Source organism: Hemitrygon akajei, chromosome 16, assembly GCF_048418815.1.
Source record: "Hemitrygon akajei chromosome 16, sHemAka1.3, whole genome shotgun sequence".
NCBI classification, from domain to species: domain Eukaryota; kingdom Metazoa; phylum Chordata; class Chondrichthyes; order Myliobatiformes; family Dasyatidae; genus Hemitrygon; species Hemitrygon akajei.
The window spans coordinates 94,170,302-94,194,423 of NC_133139.1; the positions used below are offsets into that span (position 1 = coordinate 94,170,302).

General features: G+C 40.3%; 1 protein-coding gene across 1 annotated transcript in view; it reads left to right on the top strand.

Moving 5' to 3' along the window:
* LOC140740300 (complement C3-like) overlaps positions 1-24,122 on the top strand; it is a 250,059-nt gene that overhangs the window by 183,917 nt on the left and 42,020 nt on the right. Inside the window, exons 24-27 of the mRNA XM_073069454.1 lie at positions 5,795-5,998; positions 14,382-14,457; positions 16,080-16,239; positions 21,509-21,604. Coding sequence (XP_072925555.1) covers positions 5,795-5,998; positions 14,382-14,457; positions 16,080-16,239; positions 21,509-21,604 — 536 coding nt within the window. The remainder of the gene's footprint in view (positions 1-5,794; positions 5,999-14,381; positions 14,458-16,079; positions 16,240-21,508; positions 21,605-24,122) is intronic.

Consider the following 24,122-nt stretch of genomic DNA (forward strand, 5'->3'; position numbering starts at 1 on the left):
CTGCATGTTGGCTAGGAATGCAACCTTCTCTTTCCGGAAGTGCAGTAGGACCCCGAAGAGGGTATTGTTAAGGTCGGGGCCTGTGAGGAGCATGTCATTGAGGGAGATGCTAGCGCACTGGCACTGGAGTCAAAGGCCACCCTGACCTGATTGGGCTTTTGTGGCTGGTAAACCCCAAACGTCGGGAGGTCCCAGCACTCCTCACCTTCTCTCAGTGGCGGTGTTACCTCAGCATGTCCATTAACGAAGATCTTCTCCGTGAATGCTACGTATTGTTGCTGCATCTCGGGTTTCCTTTTCAGGGTTCGTTGCAAAGATGTGAACCGGTTGACTGCCTACTCTTTGTTGTTTGGCAAGTGCTGGTGCGGTTCTCTGAATGGTAGTGGGGTGACCCAGCTGTTTGCTTCATCTCTAAAAACTTTTGTGTCCATTATTTTTAAGAAGATGGCATCTTCCACTGATGGAGCAAGTTTATTATCGTGCTCAGTTTGAGCAAAGACTGACTGTCCCAGTGTCTTCCCAGTTACTTTACTAAGCATGTTAAAGCTTTGTTGTGCTTCTTTGATACACATAAAGCTTGTGCAGGGCTAAAAAATTGAATGGCAGCCACTCTCTAGCATGTTAGTCTTGAGCGTGTTAACTGTCGGTTTGTGTACGTTGCCAAGGCACACCTCCCCTATCACCACCCAGCCCAGATCCAGGCATCAGGTGAAGGGGGCGTTGTGTGATCCATTGACCTGCTGACTGACTTTGTGCACCCTAAGCACATCTCTTCCGAGTAGCAGGAGTGTTTCTGTTTCTGGATCCAGTTCTGGGATGTGCTTGGCAATGTGGTGGAGACACAGCTGGTGTAGCACTGTGCTTGGCGTCGGAATCGCAGATCAGTTATTCAAGATCTTGTTGCACTCCAAGAGTGGAGGGAGACAGATGACGACTTTATCATCCAGCGACTCGAGCTGGAAACCTTCTGCCTTCCTGCCAGATGTTTCTGCGATGCCAGAGCAAGATCTGATGTAGTATGGAAATGGATTATTCTCTACCCTGAACAACTCGAAGAACTCTGGTCTGACTCATGAGCGGTTGCTCTGGTCGTCCAGAATTACATAAGCTTTGATGACCTTCTCTTTGGCTCCCTTAGTGTATACCTTAGTGAGGCAGATCTTTGAGCACGAACGGCTTGACTGACCTGAATCGCAAACTTCTGTGCAGTTTGAGCTGACAATAGTCGTATCGAGGTGATCCTCTCCCTCCCCGCCATCCTCTTGTGAGGGTGAAGGAGACTTGGCAGTTTGCAGTGACAGGCCGGGATGCATGGCCACATTGTGCATTCCGAGCACTTTACAGGGAACGTACACTCTTTAGCGAGGTGGGAGGTAGAGGAACAGCACTTAAAATATATTCTTTTTTCCTTGAGAAGGGCCTTTCTTTCAGCAAAGGGTTTATTTCTAAACATTCCACATTTTTTGAGGGGTGGGGTTTGTTGTGCAATGGACAATTCTTGCTAGGGTCATTGTTGGCTGTGGAGACTTCAGTTTTATGCACTGAGATGGGTTTATTGATGTTAAAATTGTTGAAAGTAGATCTGACTGGCTTGGTGTGAGTTATGGTGCTACCTTGATTCTTGAAGCTAGGGTCGTTTCGCTTCTTCGCCTCCTTACACACAAACCTACTAAAATACTTAAAGGAAGGGAATCTACCACCATTCTCTTCCTTGTACTCTGAGCCAACAGACACCCACCTTTCCTGCAGCCCAAATGGAAGTTTGTCCACAAGTGGTCCAATTCCGCGTGAAGTATCTAGATATGACAGGCCAGTTAAATAGCTGTCTTCTTTAACATCTTCAATCTCCATGAGTAAATCTCTGAGTTCTCTTAATTTAGTGTGGTCCTTGGCTGACACCCTAGGAAAATTGTCCAGCCGTTGAAATAGCATCCTTTCAATAATTTCAGGGTCCGCATAGCACTCCCAAAGTCTCTCCCATGCTTTGCGTAAGGCTAGCTTGGGGTCGTTGATGTACACTGAACGTATGTGTTTCACCTTGGCGGCTTCTGCTTTAGCTCTTGTGAGGACAGCCACACTTGCTGGCGTCCTACTGCTCTTGGCGCTGGATGCCAATGACTTGATGCTTGATCGCGAAGACATCGTACCACTTGTCAAAACACCTAATGATGCCGTCTTTTCACTGTAGTGTTCTCGTGCAGTGTGTTGAAACTCTGACCAAACATCAAGTTAAAGCAGAGCCAATGAAGACAGAGTCGCAGTAAGATTAACCGTTTACTGTTCACTCTTCCACATTAACGTATGAAGAAATCTGTAAAATTATACAAAATATATACAGTATCTGTTTCCTTCTTGGCACCACATTTGCATCATAAATATTTGTAAACATAAAACTATAACAAACTGTATTACATTAATGTCTCATTAAAGTACAACATACAGGCAGAATCTGCTTAAGCCATCAACAGTTTTAGGTAGACTCCAACACAATCTTTCCAGCAATACTTTCAAAGGCACAAGAAAATAAACCTCATCAACCGTCATTTCTTTTAACAGAATCAGCTTTAATATTTTTACTTCAACATATCAACTGTCATATGAACTTACGGCATTGCTTCTATAATGTTTCTTTGTGGGTAGAAATGGAGCTTTTCGCGTTGGTCCTGCACGTGCAGGCCCTCACCTTCCTGTTCCTCCAAACCAGAATTTACCCACAAGACATGGTGAAACTGGGGGTGACGTAATCACATGCCGTGATACATCACAGACAATGAACTTTGCCTTCGTTAAACTGTAATGTAGTTATCAACCTTTAACTTTAACTAGAAATAGTTGCAAACAAATTATTTAAAACGGAAGTGTAATAAGTTAAATAAATGCCTTAAGTGCAACACACTTTGTATTGCAAACTACCAATTATCACTTTACCTGTCTTACCATCAGACACCTAAGACTGTTGATGTATAGAGAAATCTTAGGGAGCAGTGTCTTAGCTCCCTGAAAGTGGCAACATACAGTACATTGATAGATTAGAGATAAAGGCCTTTGGTATACAAACAATTTCATAAACTGAAGCTTTGAGCAGAAGAGTTGGATGTCACATTGAAGATACACCTAAGATTGGTTAGACAGCACTTGGAATGTTGAATGTGCTTCTGAATGCCATAATAAGGGAAGGATGAGAACAACAAACTGTAGGAGAGATTTTACCTGGAAGGTAGGGATATAGATGGACTGTGGTTAGTCTCACTGGAATGAAAGGATATAGTTTTAAGGACAGATTAGCTGGACTATATTTAATCTCACTGGAATGTAGGGATATAGATTTAAGGAGAGATCAGATGGACTGTGTTTAATCTCACTGGAATGTAGGAGGCTGAGGACTGATCCAATAAATAAAAAAATAGGATTGTTATGAGCAGGATAAATAGTTGAAATTCCTAATCCCAGGACGGAGATCTAAAGCTAGAGGGCACCGGTTTAATATTAAAAGGATGTATTTAATTATTGACGGGTAGGTTTTAACACATGGATGGTTTTTATTGACGACGAGCTGCCAGAGAAGGTCAATATTATTCATTATTATCATCATTATGTGCAAAGTCGTATTGCATGGGTGGTCATGTTCTATGACCATGATTGCTCTTGGGAAATTTTTATACAGAAGTGATTTGCCACTTGCTTTCAACCAGACAGTGTCTTTACAAGATGAGTGACACCAATGTCAATACTCTTCAGAGATTGCCTCGCGTCAGTGGTCACATAACCAGGACTTGTGACATGCAACAGCTGGTCATTTGACCATCCACCACCCTACCACCTGGCTTCATGTGACCCTAATCAGGGGATGAAGCAGGTGCTACACCTTGCCCAAGGGTGACCTGCAGGCTAGCAGAGAAAAGGAGCACCCGACTTCTCCTTTGGTAGAGGCGTATCTCCAACCTGCCACCCATATTATTATTATTACAGTGCTTAAAACATCTTTTAGACAGCACCAGGGATATATTTTATGACCTGACCGTTACTATTCCCCTTCATTTCTTCCTTCAGTTCTCTGTTCTTTCTGATAAGAAAATTCCGTTTTCTCACTAATGTTTTAGGATCTTTCACAAAATATGGAAAGAAATCAGAGTTTGATCAGTAGAAATTATGTTTTGCTGTGTACAATCAGTGGTCTGTCTGCTTGGCAAAGAATTTTTTTATTGCTGCTGTTTTTATGATCTGTATGTCTTTGCTAAGTAAGTGCTGTTGCAGTGATCAACACTACCACTTGATCCATTTTGTCTTTGATATTTTTCCAGAGAGTTTTTGCATGGCCTCCATGAAAGCAGCAAACAAATCAGTCTGCAAATTCTTGCTATCCTGAATTTTATGTATTTATTTACTCAAAAGTTGATTTATTTTCATTACAAATGTTGCTATATTTGCTTTACTTCAGGAATCAACATAATCTGAAAAGGCACTGAAAGAGATTTAACAGGAACTTTCAAAGAAGGATAGATATTTCATACTAATGGGGATTACTGTATTTTTGGTCCTGATTAGCACTTCCTGTGTTTTACTTTTGCACCATTCTATAGCGAGAAAACAAATGGAGATTTCAACTAGCATAATTTATTAAATGCTGTTTATATAGTTTTAAAAAATCATGTTCATTATTCTACTGAAGAAAAGAGTTTCTTAAAGAATGTTAAATATTTTGTTCTAGTTTTTTTTATTAAATAAATGGATTGTGGAATTACAAAATAGTACCGTACAGATGGAGATTAGTGGGCCTCTTGTCTTTGTGCTGCATTCTAGATAGAGTTATCCAATTAACCACACTCTCCCTCCTTCATACCCATGGCATCTGTATTTTTCCCTTCAGCTCCTTAAGCAATTCTCTTTTGCATCCACCAGAGCAAGGGTTCCCAACCTGAGGTCCATAGACCCCTTGATTATTGGTATTGGTACATGGTTTAAAAAAGGTTGGGAACCCTTGCTCTAAAGAATCAGTTTTCTTATCACAGCAATCCATGTGTGAGGCCTCCATCAGTCAGAGTTAACTATGGATGTTGCATCCTGGCTGCCTAGATATACAAGCCTGTGCAGTACAATATGGAGAGCAAATTGTTTTCCACATATCAAGCCCTCCTCCCTCCACACATCTGATGAAGACAAAGGAATGGGAAAGACCAATAAAGTTTGGCATCAGTAGCATCACAGGATTTGCCAGTCAGTGTTGAACTCAACATGGAACTGCCTTACTGACTCCAGCTTTAGATTTTTCCCTAAGCATTTACTCCCAAGGCCTTCCTCATGAGTGGGTATAGCCACAAAGCAATGAAAGTTTGAGATCAGAGTTTTTCTTCTCCCATATGAGCTGCTAACCATGGCTGTCGAGCCCCATCTGCCTGAAGGTACCAGTAACCTGCTTTTGCCCCTTCTGTCAGTAGAAACGGTTTTGCAGGGCTTAGTAGCTAAGCCACACGTAAAGGCCTAGAGCTGGACTTGATTGTCAGAAGCTATTTGAGGTGCATACCATTGGGAGCATTTAATAGGTAGTGGGAGCTTATCCCCATTATAACCCTCCAGCTATAAGAACCTTAAGCAATCCATGACAGAAAATTTGAGAAAATTCATGTAACTTCATCAAAAAATTCTTTCCAAGTGAATGAAAGAGATTAGATTCCCATGTGTAAATGCATGGAATTTATTTTCATATCTTGTGAAATACCATTAGTTATACCTAGCCTTGAATGAGTATGTTTGTATATTTAACAGAATACTCAAATTTATTTCCTCAATGAAACAGGAGACCTTTTAGCTGAGACAATTGAAAATACTATCGATGCAAAGAAACTGAACCATCTAATCCGTGTTCCAACTGGATGTGGTGAACAGAACATGGCATCAATGACACCAGTGCTGATTGTTACAGTATACCTAGACAAAACCGACCAGTGGATGAAGTTGGGAGTGGACCTTAGGGCAAAAGCAGTGAAGAATATTCAACAAGGTACAGAGGATCATCGTGTAAAATAAGAAGCATTGTTAAAAAAATAATATGTAAACTGGTTAAATTTTAAGCATAACCATAGATGTTTGTTTTGAACATCTGGCATCACATGTATAAAGCAACAATGCTTCAAGTTGATAATGTTGTTGATAACATGTTGACTTTATTATAGAAATAGATTTTCAACCAAAGCTAAAGATTGTGGTAAATTCTCCATCAGAGACTGAACGAATGTGTTGTCATTGAGAGAGTCCAGAGGAGGTTCATGAGGATAATTCCAGGAATGAAGGGGTTAACATATGAGGAACATTTGGCATCTTTGCACCTGTACTCAATAGAATTTAGAAAAATGCAGGAAGATCACATTGAAACTTACCAAATGTTGAAAGGACTAGATCGAGTGGATGTGGAGAGAATGTTTCCTTAGGTGCGGATATCCAAAACTAGAGGTCATAGCCTCAAAACTGAGTGGCAACCCTTTATAACAGAAGTAAGAAGGAAGATTTTTAGCCAGAGAGTAGTAAATCTATGGAATGCTCTGCTACAGACTGGGTGGAGGCCAACCACATGAGTATATTTAAGGCAGAATATTCCTAGTCAGTCAATGCATCAAAGGATATGGTAAGAAGGCAGGTGTATGGAGTTGAGTGGGATCCAGGATCAGCCATGATGGAATGTTGAAGCAGACTCAGGCTGAATGGCCAAATTCTGCTTCTATGTCTTGTGTTCTTATGGTCTTCTGGACTTATGGACATTATTAAAATTAATAGATGTTGGGATTAAGCAAGGAATTTGAGATGCAGGGTCAGCTATGATCTGGCATGCCAGACAGGACATAAAAAGAAAATCGCGCAGGATCCAAGGGAAAGGCAAATTGGGTCCAAAATTGGTAGGAAGCAAAATGTAATGATTGCTCAGTATTTTGTAGTCTTTTGTGCTGTTATCTCTAGGATTTCAGAGTGTAGCAATCCCCTGCTTCTGCAATATATGTCAATGATATAAATCTAAATGTCAGGGCAATTTATGGAAAATAAAACTCCCAGTTTGACAGCAATGTACAAAACCATGAAAGTGACAGATCATTGTGTTTAAGTATGGAATGATGAGTGTGTAATGGGTTGTAAATTATGTCATGGTATTGGGTTGGCTGATTGTGATGTTCTAAACTCAAATAAAGATGCTTTGCCGTTTCAGATATAAATAGCCATGAATACCCTCACTAAAGAACGGTTATACTGTAACTGGGGTGTATGGTTGGATCCTGACTAAATATCAGGAAATGCCTATAGCGATTATATAGCTTCTACCACCAAAGACAACTCTGCCTTCATGTAGGACTTAGGTCCGGGTGCACCCTGTCTCGCTGAAGGAGCTCTGTCTATGGCGAGTGTTTGTCACCGGAAAAATAACCGGACCAAAGGTGGCGGTGTCACCTAAAACTACTGAAGTCTCTGGCAGCAAGAAGATGGATTCCAAGCTTTGGTGGAAGATTGTCTTTGTACAACAACAGCAAAGGTTGGGCAACATCTAGTGTATGATTCCCAATTGGGAACACCAGTAGAGGTCAAATGCTATGGTTAGATGAGCACTGCGGCAACAGAAGGCAATGGCAAACCACTGTTGAAATTTCTGCCTAGTCAATCATGGAAGGCAACAAAAGAAGGAAACCAGACAACAGTATGAATGGGGTTGATTCTAATCAACAAAACAACACCTCGCTCGGTAGGGGTAGTCATGTGCTGCAGGTGACACCAGACCGTCATTCAGAGACTGTAAGCAATAGGGAAAGTCTATGGGTAGCAACATGGAACATCCGTATACTTTACCAGAAAGGAAAGTTGGACAACACATTAATTGAAATGAAAAGGTTGGAAGTTGATATCTTAGGCCTGTCAGAAATTAAGTGAACTGACAGTGGCAAATTCACTATGAATAGATCTCTGATAATGTATTCTGGAGGTCAACAGCATATGTATGGAGTTGGAATTATTTTAAACAATTAGGTATCAGAATGTCTTATCAGATATTGGGCAATATCCAACCGGCTGCTTTTAGTTAAATTAAGGAGTAACCCTTTTAATATTTGCATAATCCAAACCTATATGCCAAAAAATGATGCGGATGAAGAGGGTATCAACAAGTTCTATGAAGATCTCGGCAGTGCTTATGAGCAATGTAAATCTCAGGATATAAAACTAGTCATGGGAGATTTTAACTCCAAAGTTGGACAGGAAAGAGTTGATAAAATCATAGGACCATTTGGATTGGGTGAGAAAAATGAAAATGGAGAGAGGTTTACTGATTGGTGTGTCAGAAACAACCAAGTGATCACCAATACTTGATATAAAAACCATCCACGTAGATTGTGTACTTGGATTAGCCCTGGAGATAGAACAAGGAATCAAATAGATTTCATTACCATCAATGAACACTTTAGAAATAATATCACAAATTCTAAAGCCTACCCAGGAGTGGTCTATGGTGTAGATCACCATCCAGTAATAGCTACCATTAAAACAAAATCAAAGAAACTGAAACATGGAAAAAAAAGAGAAAGAAGTATATGTTGGGGGAACTTAAAAAAGATAGCACACCTAAGCAACAATTCAAAACAGCTGTAGAGGAACACCTCAACGAAAATGTAACAACATCTATTTGGAACAGATTTAAATATGCTATGCGGCAATCAGCAGAGGAGATAATCCCAGTACAAGAAATCCAACAAACCAACAAGGGGTGGATAACCCAAGAAATTCTAGATCTGATGAAACAAAGAAAGTTGGTGAAGAATACTGAAGTGCAATACAGAGAGCTAGGCAGACAGACTAGACAATTGTGCAATAATACAAAGGAAGAATGGCTGAATCAAAAATACAATGAAGTAGAAGGCCATATTAACAACAGCAAAGAAATGCACAAGAAAATTAAGAAAATTACTGGTATTAAAAAAACCTCCTCTATAGGATGCATAAGATCTCTAGCACCTGGGCAATCAGTACCGGTGCCCCCCAGGGATGTGTGCTCTCCCCACTGCTCTTCTCCCTTTACACTAATGACTGCACCTCACAGAATCCATCTGTTAAACTCCAGAAGTTTGCAGATGACACAACTGTCATTGGCCTTATCCGAGACGGTGATGAGTCTGCATACAGACGGGAGGTGGAACGGCTAGCCCTCTGGTGTGGTCAGAACAGTCTAGAGCTAAATATGCTCAAGACTGTGGAGATGACAGTGGACTTCAGGAGGAGCCCCCCAATACTCCCCCCACTCACTATACTCAACAGTATTGTGTCTGCTGTGAAGACCTTCAAATTTCTGGGTGTCACAATCTCCCAGGACCTGAAGTGGACACCCAACACGGACACTCTTATCAAAAAGGCTCAGCAGAGGTTGTATTTCCTACGTCAACTCAGGAAGTACGACCTGCCTCAGGAGCTGCTGATTCAATTCTATTCAGGAATAATCCAGTCTGTTCTCTGTTCGTCCATCACTGTCTGGTTTGGATCAGCTACCAGACAAGACAAGAATAGACTCCAAAGAACTGTCAGGGCTGCGGAAAGGATTATTGGTGTGAAGCTGCCCTTGATCCAGGACTTATATACATCTAGAGTCAGAAAGCGAGCAAGCAGCATTATTGTAGACCCATCACACCCTGGACATCACCTGTTCCAACTCCTTCCTTCTGGTAGGTGCTTTAGATCACTGTATGCCAGGACAAATAGGTACAAGAACAGTTTCTTTCCATATGCTATCAGTCTTATGAACACTTGAATTTTAGTTTATTATAAATCAAGTCCACCTGTACATTCAATGAGGTGGACCTCATTGTATATAGTTTATGATTATTTGCACTATTGTTTTTGTTTGCTTTTAATTCTGTACAGAGAGAGCTCAGGGAAACCGGCATCAAATTCCCTGTATGTGTCCTCATACTTGGCGATAATAAATACATAATATAACATAACATCAGCAGACGGATCCATACTAACAGATCTAGATAAAGTATGTGAGAGGTGGATTCAGTATATAGAGCAGCATTTTGAAGATAATAGAAGGGAACCCCCCAGATATTAAACACCCTAATTCTGGCCCACCTATTACCAAAGAAGAAATAACTAAAGCAATGAAAAGCATGAAACATGGCAAAGCTACTGGACCTGATGAAATTTCAGTAGAAATGATACAAGCCCTAGAAGATCTGGGCATAGATGTTCTTTTTGAACTGTTTAATGGCATATATGAGTCTGGTGTATTGCCTGACGATCTCTTGAAATCAGTATTTATAACTCTGCCAAAAATACCTGGAATTATTGACTGTGAAAATTATAGAAGAATCAGTCTTATGAGTCTCAAAGATTTTGTTGAGAATTGTTGTGAGTCGAATGAAAAACAAGTTAAGGCCAGAAACTTCTAAACAGCAATATGGCTTTATTGAGGAGAAAGGAATTAGGAACACAATTTTCATACTATGAATGCCTACAGAAAGGGCAGTTGAATATCAAAATGATGTCTTTTTATGTTTTATTGATTTGACTAAAGCATTCAACAAAGTGCAACGTGAAAAATTAATTCAAATTCTCGCTGAACTAAACATTGACAGAAGGGACCAACAACTGCTTCAAAATTTATATTGGAACCAAACAGCAGCAGTAAAAATTGATGATAATATAAGCAGTTAGACTAAAATTCAAAGAGGAGTTAGACAGGGATGTGTTGCCTCACTGGAATTATTTAATATCTATAGTGAAATGATTCTCAGAGAAATAGAAGATCTAGATAGGATAAAAATTGGAGGTGTTAACATCAACAATATAAGATATGCAAACAATACCACTCTAATAGCAAGTGCTGCAGAAGACCTACAAATCCTCCTAGGAAAAGTAGTACAAACAAGTGCAGATTTTGGTCTAACCATCAACTGTAAAAAAAAACAAATGCATGGTAATATCAAAACAGCAGGATGTACTGCCAATTGTACATCGGTAACCAAGAGATTGAACAAAAGATCAGCTTTAATTACCTTGGTAGCTTTATATCACAAGATGCTAGAAGTAAAGTAGAAATAAAAAGAAGAATTGCCATTGCCAAAACCAACTTCCAAAAAATGAAACCCATTTTTACCAGCAGACGCACTTCTATGACAACAAGGCTTAGGCTACTAAAATGTTACATCTGGTCAATCTTGCTGTATGCTGAAAATATCATATAGAGATAGGGTAACTAATGAGACAGTACTCCAATGTGCCCATACAAAAAAACTTTAATGAGAACATTAAATGAGAGGAAACTTAAATTCTTGGACCATGTCATCAGAAAGGGAGAAATAGAATGCCTACATTACAAGGCCATATGTCTGGGAAACGCCGAAGAGGAAAGCAAAGAAGAAATTATATGGACACTGTGAAAGAACTAACAGATCTAAGTGTACGAGATATCATTGACGCTGTGTGGGGTCGTTCGACGTGGAAAGCTGTGATCGCCCAAGTGTATAACACGCAAGGCACATGAAGAAGAAGAATACTGTAACTAACCAATCTTCAAAGACTGCTTCACAACCCTGTTTATTCTTTATGGCGAGCTTTGTTTTGAATACCCATTAATTGAGTGGAGAAGATACCAAGGAGAAGATACTTCCAGCAAACAAAATAGCTTAAACGCAGTTCATTTATTTTCAATGATTCACATTTAAATCCAAGTAACATCCTTGAAACACATTTATAATTCAAAGGATTTCTATCTTATAAGAGACTTTCAAATTACACTTCTAAAAGGATTTGCAAAACACAGGTACAATTCCTATCAGCTAAAATAAAACATACCCATAATGCAAACAAACTAGTATGCATTGCAGAAATCATAGGCAGAGGAATGGACTCTTGATGTTCCTTACCCCATTCCTAATGAGCTAGAACTGCTCTTTATACTTAGACAGTTTCTTTGTACTTGGGTGACTTCACATGTGTGATACTCTTTTAGATACCTTTTAACAAAAATGGTCTAAAAGCTCAAACGAGAAATTCTGCAGATCCTGTTAATCCACGCAATGACACAGCTTCTTGGAGTCTCATTTCCCAGCTATGCACCATTAATGCTGTGAAGCTGACTGCTTGAGTACATAAACCTACCAATTTATTAACAGTTCAGTTATTGATTGATATGTTAAGTGATTGTCTCTGGTCTGCAGGCTTTCTTGAACTAAATACTTAGCCTACATTGTCAGTTTGAAAGAAGCCAAATTAAGTAACCTGTTGTCTTGTACTGCACCTCTTGATCAGCAATAAACCAAGTGCAATGACCAACATCCTGCATTCTATAGACAATGTGTCTGTATGCAAATCTGTGTTTTCAAACTTATTACTGATTATCGATTGCCATTTACATTAAGAAATGAAGACTCCCATTTATAAGGAGAAACTAAATAAATAATCTCAGATGGAAGTTTAACCTACAACTGTATGATTTTTATAAGTAACATCTGCTGTGTTTAGAAAACTAAGTTTGGCAAAAATAAGAGGCCCCCAGGAATAGAATATCCCTCATAATGTTGAGATTGGACTGCACACCCAGCAGTGCAGACTGTATGAATGGCATAAAAAAATTGAGTCAAATGCTGATATGCAGAACAGGCTAGCTTTGACAGGGATAGAAAAAAGAAGAAGAAGCTAAATTTGGAAAATTGGATATTGAGTCTGGAAGGCTGCAACACATCTGGATGAAGACATTTTCTTTCTCAAGCTTGTATTATTCCTTATTGTAACACCTTAGGAGGACACAAATATACATATCATATGGTTAATTAAAGTGGCAGGCAACCAGAAGGTCAGGGGTGTTCCAATAGGCTGAATACTCTACAAGTGATCACTCAGTCTACATTTGGCTCTCTGCATTGTATAAGTGACCACAGTGTGAACCCTGAATTTGGCTCTCTGTATTCTATAAGTGACCATAGTGTGAACTCCGAATGCAGTACACTAAATTGGAAGAAGTACAAGTGGATTACTGCTCCACTTGGAAAGATCGTTTTGGTCTCTGGATGGTGGGAAGGGTTAAGGGGAGGGGGGATAAGTGCAGCATCTCCTGCAGTTGCATGGATAAGTGCTGCAAGATGAGGGGAAGGGAGTGGAATTTGTGCCTGGTTGTAGAATTTTGTTGGACATGACAGAAATTGTATAAGACAATGAGTTGAATACAGGGGATGAGAACAAAGGAGTAGGAAATATATAAGATGTGGTCAAGGGTTCTATGATAGAAGGGAGTGCAATGTTCATGAACAAGGAAGATATTACAGGTGCACTGTGTGGAACATTTGATTATCAGAATAAATGAAATAATGGAATGGAATCCTGACCAAAAGCAAGTTGAGAGCGTAATGAGACCAGAGAGACTATTGTGACCACTAGGTCATTGAAGACTTAAGATGGAAAAGGGAAAGAATATATTGGCATTGGCAAATAGGAACTACAAAAGGAAAACATATATCTGTTTAAAAAGTGACATCTGAGAACATGATATTTCAAAATGATCAAGGTGTCAGGGTGAAGGATAATAACAGTAACTGCAGGACAGAAGACAAATTAGGATCCATTTGAGACTCATAAAATGGGCTGAAGGGGGGATGAACTATGAAGATCACAGGCATCAAGAGATGACAAATGTATCTGTGCAGCTGAGGTGATGTCAGAGGGCAAAGTTTTAGAGTAAAGCTAATTCACAATATTGTTTCAATATGTAAATACTTTAATTCCTCGTAGTGGAGGCTGTATAATGAGTGTTTAGAAATGGAATGTATCTCATCTTGGAACATGATACAACAATCAAATTGTCAGTATATAGTAATTTAAATAATGTGTGCCTGTAATTCAGAATCAAATTTTCGAATACAGTAACTCATGTGAATGTGCTTTAGCAAAAATTTCTACTTTCATAAGCACAGTACATAGAAATTCAGTGGGAAAGATCCAAATTTCTACAGCAAACACGAGGAAATCTGCAGATGCTGGAAGTTCAAACAACACACACAAAATGCTGGTGGAATACAGCAGGCCAGGCAGCATCTATAAGGAGAAGCACTGTCGACATTTCGGACCGAGACCCTTCGTCAGGACTAACTGAAAGGAAAGATACTAAGAGATTTGATCATTTCGCATTTCCCCCTCCGCCCACTAATTTCAAATCTCTTAGTATCTTCCCTTTCAGTTAGTTCTGACGAAGGGTCTCGGCCCAAAACGTCAACAGTGCTTCTCCTTATAGATGCTGCCTGGCCTGCAGTGTTCCACCAGCATTTTGTGTGTGTTGTCCAAATTTCTACAGATCTGTTTTCCCAGCACTTTGTTACTGTTTGGAATTTATGGAATTCGTAATTCTTGTGTTTTTTTTAACCCAGGTTATACCCAAGAACTCGTGTATCGCAAGGCAGATGGTTCTTATGCAGCATTTACCCATCGGCCATCCAGCACATGGTATATAAAAATTAGCTTTTAAATGTTTCCTCTCCTTTCTGAGCATAAGCTGAATTCCCAGTACATTATTATGATTTATTTTGATGAAATGCTGTTACCACAAGTATAAAATTGTCATTAATGTGTTTTTAAAAATATCTCTGTTCACATTGAAACAGAGATTTCGGCGAGTCTCCTCCTACTGCACATGTGCAGGACACATCTACCGAAAACAAGCGACATGTTTGGTGTCGAATCTCACCGTGAAAGTGTGCGTTTGTGTAGTTACAGACTAGAAAAACTTAAAATGACAGACAGCTGTTGGCTCTCGCGCAGGAGAACTTAAAAGTAAAAAAAAACAAATTCTGGAGCATACGGAGGCAACCGACAGGGAGTTCACAGACAGATCAACCCAGCTGATGACGAACATTGAAAATCTGACTAACTCTGTTGCATGAATAAAGCCCCTTGTTAAATGTATAAAACATGTCTGCATCAGTATTATCTTGTATTTCCATGCAATATTACATTAGGCTGTTACACATCTATTGTCAGAGAAGTACTTGCATAAATAGGTAAAACCACCTTCATACAAGCAAGGACAGAAAACAAGGCAAAGTGAGTATACTTATTTATTCAATAAGTTATGGGTCAAAGTATTTGGTGAGTACATTTCTAACTCCTCTGGCGTCAGTCTCGTTGCCGTCTGTTCTGAAATTGTTAGGTTGCATTCAAGAAAATGAAATGGCGCGCTGCCATCTGACAGCGTTTTCAGATTTCTCCGGTTACCCCATCCACACAGAACTGCCCGAGCGGCGTTTTCAAAAATACACACTCTGGAAAGTGTTTCTGAAAAGCTCCATTTTTGGGGGACGAAAACATCGTTTTAGTGTGGACGGAGGGTAAAAACGAAGAGAAAAAGCTTTGGTTATGGATTTATCCGGTGTAGTGTGGACATAGCCTAAATTTTCTACCTCTACAAATGATGCTTGTGAATGCAACATGATACCAGATGTATAGAATGCAAAAAATTGGTTTGAAAATCTTCCATTCTAAAAATGAATAATGATTCTTTTAGAAATACTGTATGTCTTGACTGCTGTGAACTATTTCCATGGATAAAATTGTGGAAAATAATAGTTGTTTTGAAAATAAGTGGTTTCCAAGGCTTGCAAGAATGAATCAATCAGTGACATTATTACAGGATTCATGCTTAGATTTCTTCATTTGATTATTTTTAATATTTTGGCAGTTCAGAATATCTATCTTCTCGTTATGCTCTCAATTTGTTATCTTTTACGAGTGCCAGGGAAGTGATACTATGAAAGATGTCCCCCTTTAGGACTAGGGTTTCAAAGCACAGAGTCATAGAAAAGTACAGCACTGAAACATGCCCTTTGGCCCATCTAGACTATGCCAAATGCTTTTAAACTGCCCACTCCCATTGATTTGCACTGGGACCATAGTCCTCCATACCCCTATTATCCATGTACCTTCGCTTAAACATTGAAATCAAGCTCACATGCACCATTTGTGTTGGAAGCTCATTCTGTAGCAGATCTTGATTCAGTGCACAGTAAAGAGTGAACTTCTACTCTTCAACTTTTATCAAATAAATGTGTGCTGTATTTTTTTCAATGCAGGTTAACTGCCTATGTGGTTAAGGTGTTTGCAATGGCACATAACTTGATCACAGTTGAGCCACATGTACTCTGTGGAGCTGTGAAGTGGCTGATATTAAACAAACAGAAACCTGATGGTCACTTCCACGAGGATGCTAAAGTAATTCATGGAGAGATGATTGTAAGTGAAATATCTTTTATACACTTTTTCACTCTTGATTGTGTAGGACATGGAACCAGATGATAACACAACAGTAAAAGGGGTTATTCAGATCAGTAAGACTGTGGCTGTTTATTGAAAAGTTGGACAACTTTCCATTTATTTGTTCTCAGGAAGTTGGTGGCCTTGAATTGTCTTCCTTAGTTGTCCATCATTTATAACCCTTGAACTACATAAGTTCCTAGCTCATTTCAGAGGGCGTTTTAGAGTTAAGTGGAGAAATACATGATAAACCTGGCCAAATAGGACTAGCTTTGTTGTGGACCATGGTCAAAGTGGATTAGTTGGAAAGACAGCATTCCCATGCTGTCTTACTCTACGATTATATCACATGTTGTTAGGTCCGACAAAGTAATGATTGCAGTTTACTTGCATCACGTCATACTGAAAAGTGCTTAAATGATCACCCAGTAATTTCATAGTTCACCATGTACAAAACCTAGGAAACACAGCAGGTCAGGTGGCATATATGGAGGGAAATAAGCATTTAACATTTTGAGCCGTAACCCTTCATTGGGACTCGGCACAAATCATCAACTAGTGAAAATCTGCAGATGCTGGAAATTCAAGCAACACAAACAAAATGCTGGAGGAACTCAGCAGGCCAGGCAGTATCTATGGAAAACAGTACCGTCGATGGTTTGGGACTAGACAGACATAAGGTGATAGATGAAACTAGAAATGGGGGAGGGGTGAAGTAAAGAGCTGGGAAATTGGTGAAAGAGATATAACGCTGGAAAAGGGGGAATCTAATAGGAGAGGACAGAAGACCATGGAAAAAAGAAGGGAGAGGATCACCAAAGGGAAGCAACGAGCAGGCACTACTGTTTCCTCTACTGTCATGATGAGGCCACACTCAGGTTGGAGGAGCAACATCTTATATCCTTGTTTTCAGTCTGGGTAACCTCCAACCTGATGGCATGAATATCAATCTCTCGACCTTCTGATAATGCCCCCCTTCCCTATTCCCCAACCCCTTTTTCCTCTTTCACCTTATCTTCATGCCTGCCCATCACTTAGAACATAGAACATAGAATAGTACAGCACATTACAGGCCCTTCGGCCCACAATGTTGTGCTGACCCTCAAACCCTGCCTCAGATATAACCCCCCACCTTAAATTCCTCCATATACTTGTCTAGTAGTCTCTTAAACTTCACTAGTGTGTCTGCCTCCACCACTGACTCAGGTAGTGCATTCCACGCACCAACCACTCTCTGAGTGAAAAACCTTCTTCTAATATTCCCCTTGAACTTCCCTCCCCTTAACTTAAAGCCATGTCCTCTTGTACTGAGCAGTGGTGCCCTGGGGAAGAGGCGCTGGCTGTCCACTCTGTCTATTCCTCTTAATATCTTGTACACCTCTATCATGTCTCCTCTCATCCTCCTTCTCTCCTAAAGCCCTACCTCCCTTAATCTCTGATCATAATGCATACTCTCTAAACCAGGCAGCATCCTGGTAAATCTCCTCTGTACCCTTTCCAATGCTTCCACATCCTTTCTATAGTGAGGTGACCAGAAATGGACACAGTACTCCAAGTGTGGCCCAACTAGATTTTTATAGAGCTGCATCATTACATCTCATCTCTTAAACTCTATCCCTCAACTTATGAAATCTAACACCCCATAAGCTTTCTTAACTACCCTATCTACCTGTGAGGCAACTTGCAGGGATTTGTGGACATGTACCCCCAGATCCCTCTGCTCCTCCACACTACCAAGTATCCTGCCATTTACTTTGTACTCTGCCTTGGAGTTTGTCCTTCCAAAGTGTACCACCTCACACTTCTCCGGGTTGAACTCCATCTGCCACTGCTCAGTCCACTTCTGCATCCTATCAATGTCTCTCTGCAATCTTCGACAATCCTGTACACTATCTACAACACCACCAACCTTTGTGTCTTCTGCAAACTTGCCAACCCACCCTTCTACCCCCACATCCAGGTCGTTAATAAAAATCATGAAAAGTAAAGGTCCCAGAACAGATCCTTGTGGGACACCACTAGTCACAACCCTCCGATCTGAATGTACTCCCTTCACCACAACCCTCTGCCTTCTGCAGGCAAGCCAATTCTGAATCCACCTGGCCAAACTTCCCTGGATCTCGTGCCTTCTGACTTTCAGAATAAACCTACCGTGTGGAACCTTGTCAAATGCCTTACTAAAATCCATGTAGATCACATCCACTGCACTACCCTCATCTATATGCCTGGTCACCTCCTCAAAGAACTCTATCAGGCTTGTTAGGCACGATCTGCCCTTCACAAAGCCATGCTGACTGTCCCTGATCAGACCATGATTCTCTAAATGCCCATAGATCCTATCTCTAAGAATCTTTTCCAACAGTTTTCCCACCACAGACGTAAGGCTCACTGGTCTATAATTACCCGGACTATACCTACTACCTTTTTGGAACAAGGGGACAACATTCGCCTCCCTCCAATCCTCCGGTACCATTCCTGTGGACAACAAGGACATAAAGATCCTAGCCAGAGGTTCAGCAATCTCTTCCCTTACATCGTGGAGCAGCCTGGGGAATATTCCGTCAGGCCCTGGGGACTTATCCATCTAATGTATTTTAACAACTCCAACACCTCCTCTCCCTTAATATCAACATGCTCCAGAATATCAACCTCACTCATATTGTCCTCACCGTCATTAAGTTCCCTCTCATTATTCATCTGTTGGTGAATACCGAACAGAAGTATTCATTGAGGACCTCGCTCACTTCCACAGCCTCCAGGCACATCTTCCCACTTTTATCTCTAATCGGTACTACCTTTACTCCTGTCATCCTTTTGTTCTTCACATAATTGAAGAATGCCTTGGGGTTTTCCTTTACCCTACTTGCCAAGGCCTTCTCATGACTCCTTCTTGCTCTTCTCAGCCCCTTCTTAAGCTCCTTTCTTGCTACCCTATATTCCTCAATAGACCCATCTGATCCTTGCTTCCTAAACCTCATGTATGTTGCCTTCTTCCACCTGACTAGATTTTCAACTTCACTTGTCACCCATGGTTCCTTCACCCTCCTTTATCTTCCTCACTGGGACAAATTTATTCCTAACATCCTGCAAGATATTCCTAAACATCGACCACATGTCCATAGTACATTTCCCTGCAAAAACATCATCCCAATTCACACCTGCAAGTTCTAGCCTTATAGCCTTATAATTTGCCATTCCCCAATTAAAAATTTTCCTGTCCTCTCTGATTCTATCCTTTTCCATGATAATGCTAAAGGTCAGGGAGCGGTGATCACTGTCCCCCAGATGTTCACCCACTGACAGATCTGTGACCTGACCCGGTTTGTTACCTAATACTAGATCTAGTATGGCATTCCCCCTAGTCGGCCTGTCAACATACTGTGACAGGAATCCATCCTGGACACACTTAACAAACTCTGCCCCATCTAAACCTTTGGAACTAATCCAGTGCCAATCAATATTAGGGAAGTTAAAGTCACCCATGATAACAACCCTGTTATTTTTGCACCTTTCCAAAATCTGCCTTCCAATCTGCTCCTCGGTATCTCTGCTGCTACCGGGGGCCTATACAATACCCCCAGTAGAGTAACTGCTCCCTTCCTGTTCCTGACTTCCACCCATACTGACTCAAAAGAGGATCCTGCTACATTACCCACCCTTTCTGCAGCTGTAGTAGTATCCCTGACCAGTAATGCCACCCCTCCTCCCCTTTCCCCCCCTCTCTATCCCTTTTAAAACACTGAAACTTCCCTTTGGTGCTTCTCCCCCTTCTTTTTTCCACAGCCTTCTGTCCTCTTCTATTAGATTCCCCCTTCTCCAGCCCTATATCTCTTTCAGCAATCAACTTCCCAGTTCTTTACTTCACCTCTCCCCCTCCCGGTTTCACCTATCACCTTGTGCTTCCTCCCCTCTCCCCACCTTCTAATTCTGACTCCTCATCTTTTTCTTTATCCAGTCTTGCCAAAGGGGCTCGGTCACTCTGCACTCTTTTCTGTAGATGCTGCCTGGCCTGCTGAGTTCCTCCACATTTTGTGTGTTCCATATCATCAAGTGTTTGTTTCCTTTCATCGATACTTCCTAAACTGCTGAGCTACTCTACCTAATTAAGTGGCCACTGAGTATACGTTTGTGGTCCCCTGCTGTTATAGCCCATCCACTTCAACGTTTCTGGTGTTGTGCATTCAGAGATGCTCTTCTGCACTGTAGTAATGCGTGATTATTTGAGTTACTGTCACCTTTCTGTCAGCTTGAACCAGTCTGGCCATTCTTCCCTGAGTTCTCTCATTAGCAAGGCATTTTCACCCACAGATTTATGGCTCACTGGATATCTTTTGTGTTTTGCACCATTCTCTGTAAGCTTTCAAGACAGCCTTGTGTGAAAATCCAAGAAGATCAGTAGTTCCTGAGATACTTAATCTACTCCATCTGGCACCAATAATCATTCCATAGTCAAAGTCACATAGGTCACATTTCTTCCCAGTTCTGATGTTGTTTGAACCTCTTGACCATGTCTGCATGTTTTATGCATTGTGTAGCTGCCACATGATTAGCTGATTAGATAATGGCATTAACGAGCAGATGTACAGCCATACCTAATAAAGTGGCCACTGAGTGTATGTACATTGATCTGAAGTATATTTTGTGATAATGTTTGGAAGTGGGGAGAGAAATACTAAGTGAAAGGATTTTAGAAGAGTTTGGTCTTGGGGAACAGGCTGAAGACAGGGATATAAATGCAGAAATCTACCATTTATAGAGATCAAGGATGAGAAAAGGTGAGGGAAAATGGGGTTGTGGACACAGGGTAGGTCAAAGTGATGAAGACTTCAAAACAATGTAGAAAATAGACTGAACATTCAAAACAAGTTCAAAATTAACTTTGAAATGCAAAGGAAATGTCTTCAACAATAAAGGAGATTTATTCTTTTCTTCATTCACAGGATGAGAACATTTCATGTCCATCTAAATTGCACATAACTTGAATACTGTTTGTCATTTTACACAATTTATCATTTCATTGTTTAAGCATATCTTCATCAGCTGATCTTGATGAGGCAACATACCTTTTTTGCTAGATTATTTGAGGATCTTGATGGGGCAACATACCCTTTTTGCTAGATTATTTGAGGCTATTGGCATTATAACAATTAAAATTGGTTTAATTAAATGTCTTTTTTTGTCTTAATTCAAGTATTGCTTAAATCTTACATGTTTGGGGTGTATTTTCATGTGTGGTATTTCCCTTTAGGGAGGAATCCATGGATCAGAGGACTTTTCACCATTGACTGCATTTGTGCTGATCGCAATTGTTGAAGCTAAGACTGTTTGCTTCCACTATGTTGCGGTAAATTATTTTTATTTCATAATACAGTATAAGATATCTGGTTCATGTATTATTTCAAGGAAGAGCAGGAGAGTGCTGGCAATTATTTACACTCAATCAAGATCATCAAAGACTGCATGAAGTTGTTTTGCTGCATTTCATGAAAGTACTTCAAAGCTGTGAAATGTTGAATCTTTTAAAGGAAGAGTAAACTCCTTTGAGAGAGTTGGCTGTGCAAGGCTTCCTCAGATTTTATTTGGATTTTTATTTGTTCTGTGGCAAAAGTACAACTAAACTTTCATTCTAACATCAAACACCCATAATAAACAGACTGAAATGTCAAAAGGCAAAGTGTGAGTTCACTAAATGGTCAGTTATACAACCATTAACCCATCCTCCACTAAAGTAAAAGGTTTGAACACATATGGGAGCAATTAAAAGGTGCATCAAGGTGTGAGGTCTGAAGCAGAGAGTTAAGACATGTAGCACCTACCACCCAGGACATGCTCTCTTCTCACTGCTGCCGTCAGGAAGGAGGTACTGGAGCTTCAGGACCCACACCACTAAGTTCAGGAACAGTTATTATCCCTCAACCATCAGGCTCTTGGGCCAGAGGGGTTAACTTCACTCGCCCCATCACTGAACTGTTCACACACCCCATGGATTCATATTCAAGGACTCTTCATCTCATGTTCTCAATATTTATTATTTATTTGTTTGTTATTTCTCAGCTCAAGTTGATAAAACCTGAGGTACTGGCAGAGCCAAGCACATGCTAGGAACTTTCGGACCATTCTAGTGGTGTTTAGTATTGTGGGTTTTCTCAAGATTTACATAAATAATGCTGTGTAGGCCTAATTGTTTAATGCTATTGTGCAGTGCCTTTGGGATAATACTAGTTGTAGATATTACTTCTGGGACAATATATACCCTGTTCATGTTCCATAGTCTTAAAATGTTCTTTTAGCTCAGCATATTTCTGACGTTTTTCACTTAGTGTATGTTATATGTGTTTGGAATGGCTAAATCTATTAAGTAAGTTGTCCTTGCTTGTTTATCCTCTAATATTATAGCCTGGCAGTTATGATGGCTCATCCTATCTGTAATAATGGATTGGTCATAATATAATTTATTATAATAATTGCTATTATTATATTTATTATTATTATTATTTGTGTTTACACAGTTTGATTTTTTTTGTGCAATGGTAGTCTACCCTGTTGGTGTGGTCTTTCATTAATTCTATTACGGTTATTAGATTTATTGAGTATGCCCACAAAAAATGAAACTCTGAGTTGCATATGGTGACATTTATATACTTTGATAATGAATTTACTTTGGATTTTGAAGTTTGGTTTGGTTAAGTCTGGGGTTGGGATAATTTGGCCACCACTGATGTGGGAACTTTTTAGAATTTTTCTTTCAAGCGATAGAATTCTTTTAATATTGCATGATCCAAAGTGTTCCCTTTCTGCTCCTCAGCCTTAATTATTGTACATAGACCAACCCAAAATTAAGACTATAAGACATAGGAGCAGAATTAGGCCATCTGGCCCAACAAGTCTACTCCGCCATTCAATCATGACTGATCTTTATTTTTTCTCCTCCTCAACCCCAGTTCCCGGCATCTCCCTATAACCTTTGATGCCATATCCAATCAAGAACCTATCAATCTCTGCCTTAAATACACCCAACAACCTGGCCTCCACACAAGCATGTGGCAACAAATTTCACAAATTCACCACCCTCTGGCTGAAGAAATTTCTCCGCATCTCTGTTTTGAATTGACACCCTTCTATCCTGAGGCTGTGCCCTCTTGTCCTAGACTCTCCCACCATGGGAAGCATCCTTTCCACATCTACTGTCTAGACCTTTCAACATTTGAAATGTTTCAGTGAGATTCCCCCCTCATTCTTCTGAATTTCAGCGAGTACAGACCCAGAGCCATCAAATGTTCCTTGTATGATAACCCTTTCATTCCTGGAATCATCCTTGTAAACCTCCTCTGGACCCTCTCCAATGCCAGCACATCTCTTCTAAGATGAGGATCCCGAAACTGTACACAATACTCAAGGTGAGACCTCATTAGTGCCTTATAAATCCTCAGCGTCACATCTCTGCTCTTGTATTCTAGACCTTTTGAAAGGAATGCTAACATTGCAGTTGCCATCCTCACCTGCAAGTTAACCTTCAGGGTGTTCTGCGCAAGGATTCCCAGGTCCCTTTGCATTTAGATTTTTGGATTTTCTCCCCATTTAGAAAATAGTCCGCACGTTTATTTCTACTACCAAAATGCATGACCATGCATTTTCCAACATTATATGTTTCATTTGCCACTTTCTTGCCCATTCTTCTAATCTGTCTAAGTCATTCTGCATCCTACCTGTTTCCTCTACACTACCTGCTCCTCCACCAATCTCCAACAAAGCCATCGATTACATCATCTAAATCATTTATATACAACGTAAAAAGAAATGGCCCCAGAACTGACCCCTATAGAACACCACTAGTCAAATGGCAGCCAACCAGATAACAATCC